Source organism: Buceros rhinoceros, unplaced genomic scaffold (assembly GCF_000710305.1).
Source record: "Buceros rhinoceros silvestris isolate BGI_N320 unplaced genomic scaffold, ASM71030v1 scaffold15266, whole genome shotgun sequence".
NCBI lineage: Eukaryota > Metazoa > Chordata > Aves > Bucerotiformes > Bucerotidae > Buceros > Buceros rhinoceros.
Window position 1 is genome coordinate 31,595 of NW_010415935.1, and position 10,257 is coordinate 41,851.

General features: G+C 39.4%; 1 protein-coding gene across 1 annotated transcript in view; it reads right to left on the reverse strand.

Moving 5' to 3' along the window:
* Nucleotides 1-10,257, reverse strand: part of BCAS3 (breast carcinoma amplified sequence 3) — a 110,507-nt gene that overhangs the window by 28,103 nt on the left and 72,147 nt on the right. The window contains exon 12 of the mRNA XM_010137607.1: nucleotides 3,567-3,660. Coding sequence (XP_010135909.1) covers nucleotides 3,567-3,660 — 94 coding nt within the window. The remainder of the gene's footprint in view (nucleotides 1-3,566; nucleotides 3,661-10,257) is intronic.

The following is a 10,257-nucleotide window of genomic DNA, read 5'->3' on the forward strand; positions in this document are numbered from 1 at the left end:
CCACCAGCCACTGCCACCAAAGCTGACAACACAACTGGCACAGAGCACAGATTGAGACTCACATTGTGATTTTTACTTTGACCACTAGAATAAGGACCCAGATAGCGTTTCACGTCTGATTCCCAAAGACTCAATCGGCAACAGAGAGCAAAGGAGGACCAGCTCTTTTTCCCAGTTATTGAGCTACTGCGTATCTTACCTTTTAGAACGAACAGTGTTAAGCAGAGTGGCAGTAAAATCACACACAGGGACCCAGCTTTTAGAAATTCCACAGGACTAAGGGGTTTTGTGGATGAGATGCCTGGCCACAAATTTTCAGCTGTGGTACAAACGCTCCCTTGCCCTTCCCTCTGCTTCAGACCCCCCCACCCCAGCCTCCCCCTTCCCCCCCAAAAAAGAAAAAAACCAAACAACCCAGCAACCCACTCCCCGCATTTTTTGAAAACTAGAATTTTATATGCACAGGGAAAAACACAGAGAAAACCTAAACTACCAGGAACTGCATTTTTTCCTCCTTTATGGTTTTCTGGGTTTTTTTTCTTTCTAATGTTAACCACGATTTGCTGTATGTCTGAGGCTGAGACTTTTACAGTCTCCCTAAAAACAACTGACTCAGAAGCAAGCTTTTATTAACATAAGGGTCTGGAAGAGATATACAGGGAGTGCTGGGTAGCATTAAAAAAACCAAACTACAGTGCCCCCTAAGTATACGCAGAAATTATATCTCAAGTTTGCTATTTTATCATTCAACCAGATTTTCCTGAGTAGTCATAGATCTAATACAAAAAAAAAAGCAAACTATATGCCAAGTTTCTTCTTCCTTCAAGTACCTCAAAAATAGCAAAGAGAAAAATTCAAGAGATTTGCCTTGCATTTAAACAAAAGGTAGATCTAATGCCAGCAAAAGTCACTATAGAAATGTCTGCACAGCACAATGAAACGCTAGGCAGAAACACCCCTGCTTGTTCTTCCACGATTTTCCCTTGTAACGCAGCTACAGCACAAGGCTGGTGTACAGTGAGCTCGCACTGCCAGCTAACCCAGCTCAGAACTCCACACGCACTATCTACCTTGCTGGGAAATAAAAACAATCCCTAGAGCCTCAAAACCAAAGCAAAAGAAAGAAAACCAACAAGCAAAGACACCCTGCGCATCTGCAAAAGCCCTGCCATTGTTTCCAAGAGACTTGCACTCGGGCCTATAATAACGTAAAGGATTTCTTCTTGGTTTCAAAAAGGAAGATTGGAGAACAATACCACTGCCTTTCACTGACATTAGCAACTCGCTCTCCTTCCCGTGGCATCGTTTTCTGACAACCCTACAATGAAGCAATGTACCACCCCTTCCCAGCAGCTCTTCTCGCAACCATACCCATGAATTCTGTACTGTTATTTTGCCACCATTAACTTACCCCTGGCCAGCTCCTTGTTCAGTACGAAAACATGAACAGCAGAAACACCCAAAAATGCACCTTGCTGGCAACTGATACCTTAAAGATACAGCTTAAACTAGCTGTGGCACTGTTCTACTTGTTTACTACATAAAAATCATACATATCCACCTCCCATCTCCAGTGACCTTCAGTGGTTTCCAGTGTCAGTGGTGGCTTAATTTTAGGGTATTTCTTTCCAAACATAATCCTGTCAGTTTTACAGACCTGACACCTGTGGAGCTCATGGGCCCTTGAGATGAGATGATGAAATTAAGCTATTTGAGCAGTCAGAGAATAAAATAGTTCACCGAAACAGATCAGTGTTCCCTGTTCGCCTGTACTGCCAAAGTTTGCGCTTGCCATGTTCTACAGCATCGCAGATGTGCCTTGAGATGAGCTAAAGTGGGTATTAACTACAACCAGCAAACAGACGAAGCCGGTATCAAAAGCCACCTCTCATTTTGTTCTGCTCTGTAATGAGATCAGTTGGTTGGCAATATACCACTATACAACGGATGAAGATGATGTTACTTACAACACTGTCTTCAAACAAGATTCTGCTTTGATGTTGAAGGACACAGACTCCTGCGCTAAGTGCTGCTTTCATGCTGCAAGCAGCTGAGGTCATAATTTTCAGCTGTTTTGATACTGCTGTACCCAGAACATGCGGTATGATGCAAGACCTTGCTGTACATCATCCCTTCTGCAGGTATCTCATAACATACATAATTTGCAATCAAAAATAACACCAATTGGAAAAAGCTTTTTACCATTAAGTATCTTATTGCACCATTAGTTCTAAGACAACAGTCTGCTCTATCAGATACAAAGATTGTAGCCCTACTACCCGAGCAAACCAGAAGAACTTGAGTATAATGCAAGTATCCATTAACACGCAAATACATCATCCAATTTCAACAACAACCAGTTAATTTGTTTTTGCATAAACATTGTTTCCCTTAAATTTATACAACCATAAAAATCTGTCTAAGGAGGCATTTGATTAGTATCTACAAGGCATTCTAATTTAAGTAGCTGTATTTATGTCACTTAATTAGCACTGCTCAACTCTAGGTATTATCTTTCTACCAGAGTATGAAGGAAAAATATTACTGCTCTGGAACTGGCACAGTTGATTCTCAGTGAAATGCACAGAGTTCCACAAAAAATTCTCCTAACTGTCAGAGGAAAATTCAGCCAGATGAGAATACAACTTTTGATGTCAAAAACTCACAGTGAAAATGCTGTAGAACTGCACACCACTACTAAGAAGTTCTGACAGAACAGATGGGATGTCAGAGTAAGACCAACTGGTCAGTAAAAGTGAAAATATAAATGACAGACATTTCATTTTATTCTTTGACTTCATCCTCAAGATCTTCAGGGCATTTGCTACATTTTAGAAACTGTTAATTTAGGCAAGTGGAAGCTATCGATTCGTTGGCCATTTCACTGACCACTACCACAATCAACCACACTTTTTTCGCCTGTCTGTAGATAGAGTAGTAAACATGTTAATTGTCAAATTAATAAGGTTTATGAACAGATGAGATCTGTAGTTATCGCTGCTGCCCATGGTCATTGTTCATTTGTAAAGAGGAAGGAGAGGAGTAGGTACATTTCAGGAGTTCCTTAGAAGTATTTTCAGATTACAGTTGCTTTCCCTCAGGAAAGCGGGTAGAACCGCAACCTTTCATCAACAAAACAGTAACGGCAACGCGAGTTACTTTAAAACCCAGTGCCACGGAAACGATTGCTTTGATTTTCTGATTTATGGAGAAGTACGACGTGTTGATCCTCTGGGTACCTGCCCAACAGAACCTCTGAGGCCTGGCTGGCAGGATACCCAACAGAAAAGAATTCTTTAGTACTTCTGCTACTCTCAAAGTGGCAGAGTGAATCTTCTCACATATACCATAGCGGAACCGTTGCTGGAGTTGGACATTTCCAGAAAGGACCAGTTACCCAGTGTATGACGCATTCAACACCCAAAAGGTCCAAAGTCCGAGTAGGTATCGGCGTCTAACACAGTGGTAATCTGCAATTCCCCCAAAGCGATGGAACACAAACCTATCGTATTTTACTGTCTTCACCTTGTTTACAACTAGCACATTCAAATAGTAAAATAACTTACCGCTGGGGTTAAAAGCCATGCAGCAAATCGGCTTTTCATGTGCAGGGAAGTGGGCCACAATGCCATCGCTGTCAGAGTCCTCGCTGACAAGTACCTGCAGAATATTAACAAAGGAAGGTTAGGAAGTAAGAGTACACCCAAGAGCAAACACCAGCTTACTGATACAGGAATTGTTTTATATGAGGGACACAGTGGCACGAACCAGAAATACAACTGCACGTGAACTAAACACAGTCTTCCGTAATTTTTTCAGATGAGGAGACAGGAGACGTCCTTCATAACCTACTATGAACTAGAAAGGGTTATGCACTTTACACCTAGTCTCTAATTATTTATCCTTTTCGAATACAGCAAAATGGAAAAATGTTACGTTACATAAAGTATTAATGGCTGCAGAGAGGCTTATTCCAAAGGACGTCTGTATGCAGCACACCAGGATGTCACATTTAAGGTTCCTCCCGCCGGTGGCTGAAGCAAGGTCAAATATGTAGCTAGCAAGGATCTTCCCTTCTTGAAACTGCCTCAGTGGACATGAAATAACAGTATTACAAAGGCTGATACTCAAACCCCCTTAAACTCATGCTGTAGTAAAATACCTTCTTGTGAGAAAAAAAAAAAACAACCTACTAAGAGGTAAGAGAGAGTGTTCACAACAGAGGGAAATTAAGAGGAAAAGGGCTGAGATCTGAGATCTGCGCAATGTCTTCTGGCAACAGGGACAAAGGATGAGCTTTTGCTTTTTTAAACAAAAGGTCATTTGAAGTTGATAAAACTATTTGGGCCAATCAAAACCAAAGCCAACTACGAAGACATACAAGGGACCTCAAAAAGGACACGGTATTACCAACGTCTAATTGTATGAAAAGGAAGAGATAGTCTTAGTTTATAGAAAGTACCAAAAGACGTGAGGACAAAACATACACAGAGCTGCAGAAGTATTTTATTCCTTGGTTACATCATGTTAAAGACTAAATCAGAGAAAGGAGTGAGAAAGATCTTTCAGGAAAGGACTTAACAGAAGCGGTTCTGTGGTAAGCAAAAGCCACCTTCTTAATAAGATAGTGCAAAATTTCCCATTTCAAGTTCAGAATAATTTGTCCGCTGCTTCCAAAACAATCTGAAAGGTTTCTAATACTTCCTATTCCTAACAGATAGCAGAAAAATTTGAAGATATTTTTATGCTTCAAAAAGAGAAATCATCTTTAAATGTTTAAAGAAGTCACGTAATATGGATGAAGAGGCCTGCGCCTGACTGACTTTAAATGTGGAAATTACTTGGCACTGTCACATAAGCACAATTATGGTTTTGCTTTCCGTTGTCAGCATTTCGTGCTTATTCCAGAACCACTAACCAAAGGGTCTGGAGATCTTCCTAAGAGCTTTTCAAAGAAACAGTGTTCTTTTCTCAGCCTATATAAACTGCACTAACTCCCTCCTATACATCATCTTTTCACAGCTCCCACTTTCAGGTACCTTGGTCTTATCCTAAACATTTTGCTCTAATTAAAGATACATGATAAAGTAACATCATAAACCATTTCCAAAAGAAAGAAAAGGTTGGTTTTTTTTTTAATCCAGTCTGGAAAAGAAAAATATTTAATCTAGAGTTGTGTAGGTATCAACAGTATCTAAATAATTGCTAAACTCCATTATACAGCAGGTTTCACATGCATCACCTACTGCAGAGTGTAAACTGGATCCAGCCAGCATGGCTTTTTTTTTTTAAACTAATGATAAATGCACCATTGTTATCGCTCCTACAACATAAACCCCCTATTCAACAGGCAAAGAACACTCCAGATGGTAAAGATGACCTTTAAATATTTTTCCTCTGGAAATACAATAGAAGGCAAAGATTTCACAGCACTAAGAACTGTGAAACACCTCAGACATACCAATCTGAGAAGACAACAAAGCCCAAATCTATTAGTTGTACACTATGCTGATTCCATGCTGTAAAATACATTTTTCAATCAATGCTTAAAATTTCCTTCCTGGAAAAACACCCTTTGTGTTTAATCTAAAAGCAGTTTTTAAAAATCTTTGTTTTTCACTGTAAAAGCTGATTTTTCAGTATAGCAAACCAGTCTTTATTTTGGTTGCTACACAATTCCATTGTTTGTGAGAGAAATACAAGAAAGAACAGCTTATTGGCCTAACATCCAATCAAGAAAGACAGACAGCCACTGTGAGCTTGTGAGAAGCTGTGGCTGCCACCAAGCCTGGCACATGCAGAGCTTTCAGACAAACTAAGTTAGTCTCCTGTATTAGCCAAGTGAAAAAAGAAAAAAAAACACCACAAACACACCTTCATTACTCAAAAATTTGGAAGTCTTTGGATAGTGGAGAACCTGAAACCCAGGTTGTGACGAGTGCCACACCACCCCCCTTCTTGCCATCCGGTATCTGTCACTCCCCACCCGCTGTGGCCACCGAATGCAAATACTTCCTTCTGGAACACACCCGGGGAAACAACGCTTGCTTGTGCAAGGTAAAATGAAGTTTGAAAAAAATGCTCTTCATCTTTTTAAATTCAGCTTGAAAAAAAATAAATCCTTGTAGAACAGAGAAGTAAAGCACATTTAAAAAAACCACCAACTTGTCTTTAAACCTTTAGGCTGCACTGAGAGATTTGTCATGTCCTTCCCCTGCACTGCTGCAGTGGACAGTTGGGGCAAATATACATCACTTTTTACAATAGCAACACTACAAAGGAATGAAAAAAAAAATATCAAAGGAATCACAGCAGTTGACTTAACATCATCAACAAAAAAAGAGCCTCTTCAGAAACGTCCTTTCCAAACCCACCACAGAACAAAAGCCTGGCTCGCACGCCAGTGCAGAGCTCGCATAGCTGTAAAATCAGGGTATAATTGTTACCATCGTATACAACTCAAGGAAGACAAAATTATACTGATATAACAGAAGATGCTTTATACTGAATACATTATTTTCTGTATTAAAGATCTTTAAATAGATATAACTGCCTCAGTACAACGGTGTTTATATAAACCTGGATAGATCAAATTGCACAGATTTTGTGCAAACGAAGACGAAGACTGGAGCTGTACAGTCATGAAGAATTGCTCAGGGCCTCTGCCACGCAGGCTGCACAACTTTTAGAAAGCACTTCTTGCAGAGGCTGAAGCGGAAGATGCTCTCTGCAAAGGTGCGGGAGAGAATGATGTCCGCAGGCTAACAAACGGCACATTACATCAATGCCGACGTTGTACAACTGGTTCCTTTTGCCCAGTTTACGGTTTCTTACCACTGAAAGGAGCAGAGTTGGAAGTTTTTCTTGGAAGTCAAACCAAATTGCCTAATAACACTTGCAAGCGCTGTCAAAAAGCTTGAAGGAAGCAGCTCATTCAGCTTCCCGACGCACAGAGCATACAAAGCCCACAGGAATTCCGAGGCTGCAGTTTTTTTCATCCCAACTAGGCTTCGTTCTCCAAGGTAGTGGCCTCTAACCACTCCACTATTAAAAGACCTTACAAAGTCTCTCCTTGAAAAAGGTTCATAGATCTCAGCACTCCTCTTATAATTGCAGTCACAGAGGTTCATAAGGATGCTCAAGTATCTTCCTTGGAGAGGTCCCTACCATTACCAACAGAATCACCTTTAAGAGAAACAACCACAAAGAAAGAAACACCGAGGTTCTTCTACCCGGATGTCCCTGCAGATCAGCACTCTGCCTATTTCTGATGCCCAAGGGCATCTCATCCAGAGACCTGCAAGGAGTCGGTAGCTGGACATGCTGAGCCAAGGCTGCAGCTCCTCAGCCAGCCCCACCGAAGTTCAACAGCACGCTGTAGTTGATCAAAGGTGAATCAAGTCTTTATCTCACCCTAAAAGAGAAACAGACACCACACCTATGGGATCATTACATTCACCATCGCAAAACAATGTTTGCTTTGAGGGCAGGAGATAGCCGAAGCTTTTTTCCCCTATGCCATATTTTTCTTAATTCCTTGTATTTTCCATACTGCTGAACAGAAGCCACTAGTAATTACGCCTTCAATTATTTTAATCTTTAAAGGGAAATTATACCACTTATCCCAGTGGAGACATGTTTTTAAATAAAACATGAAAGTAACACAAATAAAAATGGACACAAATCTAATCAAGCAGATCCTACTCTTAATAAAATTAAGAAAGAATAATCCCATCAACATAAAAACAAATAGCTTTGGTGGTATTTATGAATATGAACATTATATAATACAGAGATCTTTGCATGCATAATTGAGATCTCCATTGACTTAAACAGCTGAATGTAGGGCAGCGTCTGCTCCAGTTCTTATGCAGAAAACCCAACCCCATCCACACCGACCCCCCCAATTAGCCTCCCCCAACTTATAGCTAAGGTCAAACATCAGTGGAAAAGGGCTAGAAGTGATAAATCTGTGGCATTAACTACTGCACTCCTTTTAATAGAATCCAGCATAAACTCAAACCAGCCTCGCGCTCAGCCTGAACCATTTATCTGAGACAAAAATGTCTTCTTGACAAAAAACAGATCTCCTTTAATAAAAGTAAGGCAGACGGTATTATGCTCTGAGGGAATCCTGTTGCTCTTTTTATATTTATATGTAAAAAGAATTCTTCTGTAACACACTGAGATATAAAGAGTGAAGAAAAATGATGGCAAATATATGAGCATCAGAACATCAAATTAGCCTTTGTGAAAGCTGCTCTTATACATAAAAGCACTGGTGTTAATGACCAGTGGAATTATGTCTGTAGTTAAAGTTTTATTATTGAATAAGCTTTATTCCTTCAGCTGCTTTTTGCTTGAAACCAAAGTTTCACAACAATTCTTGCACTCAATAAGCATCTTTATTTGGTTCAATTGTTATTGACTTCTTAGCAAATGAAAATGAACTTTTGAAACTGCAGCAGTCTGCCGTTTTTTCTGAAAATTCCTCTTTAATGCAATAAAAAGTTAAGAGGGAACAGAAAAAAGCACCAATCGCATTTCAAAACATAAAAAGATCAACATGTTATCTTATTTTTCTAAGTTATTTTTAAAATATTTCCTCAAATATTTTAATGTGTTTTGGATGATCTGTGAAAGCAACACAATGATCTATTATCAACCACATCGCTCTATCAAAAGCACTAAGAATCCAGTTTTGTATTTTTAAGTGACCACATATTTCTCTTTCAACTGCATGTTAGATGTTTAACAGATTTACATTCAGTCACAAAACTGGCGACTTTTGAGAAAGGTCATTACTGCAGACTACATGTGGGTGGCCTAGTTGATGAATTAATTAAGAATACAAAAACAAAGGTCAAAAGAAAATAATTTTTCTTTAAGACTCAAGCCACTAAAGTCTTACACATTTAATTCCAATTACTGAAAAAGGGACATCTGTGCAGCTTTAGTTTATCCATTTCAACTAATTAACAGATTCAAATAAATAGTCATTACATCTAACTGAAAAGTTTGCTAACACTTCATTAGAAGGAAGTTTAAACAAGCACACAACCTTGTTAACATATTTGGGTTTACCACAAAGTTACTTGGGCATCTCAGTAATTATTTTTCCTCCCTTTACAAATATATCATGACAGCCAACTTCAATAATTCTACATTCCTTTGCACTGATTTAATTACTTCGTAATTCAAATTTCTTCAAGTATCACCAGTTTTGAAAGCAGAAGCTATCATATGAACAACCGCTGGGTAGGAGATTTCACTACAATACCTACATTCATAAGGATTATGAAAAATATTGTCCCTACAGATTTAATCCTGCAAGATTACATTAGATTTCTTTAATTTTTCAGCGGTAACCTGGCATTTCAACCTCTGCCATAGTAGCACAGTACGTTTCCATCTCGCGTTCTTTATATTGGATGACTCTGAAATGGCCAACGTAGTAAAAAGAGTGAAGAATTAAACCTGCAGTTAGTCCTTCTGCCTTATGTCCAAAACATGTTCCATAATCGTCCTATTGGCAAATAAATCTGTATGCTCATACACATGCACAGAGCGGTTTACTCCATCTTTAAAACTGGTGCTGCCACGCTCGAAGTAAATGGACGAGCGTGTGCATCACTACTTCGCAAGCCTTTGCATATATATATTTATATTAAAAACAAACCCTGCTCCCCCACTGCAAAAAGCGGGTATTTCCCCTTCAAAAGAACATGCTTGCTTGCTCTAAATTTACTGTCACCTTCTTTCATTTTCCATCTCTCTTTAAGACAGATTTCTTCCATTTTTTACTATATGTTATCTTAAAGATACATGTTACTACTTGGAAATTGTTTTATTTCATTACAACACCCAAATTCTTTGTTAGGCTGTGCAGGTAGCTAGAAATCTTTATTGACCTGAAGGAGGTGAGATTCCCTTTACATTAGGAGCCTGCTGATGGTAAGAAAATAACTCCTTTCTACTTCTGAAACTTCCCTTATTTACAAAGAGGCTGATACCCCCTGAAAACCATGTGCACACACACAAATATATTTACTTAGTTGCTAGACAAATTTCTGATCAAAGGGATGCACAGCTTTCAAACTGTTAATTCAGTCCAGAAAACGCTTGTTACTAATTTCTTCCGGTTTCTCGGGCAGTTTAGGAAGACCGATGCTTGGGCAGAGCCATCCAGCAGCATCCCCATCCAGCAGAAAGTAAATGCTCCGAAGGAGGCACCTTCATCCCAGGAGGAAGCAGGAA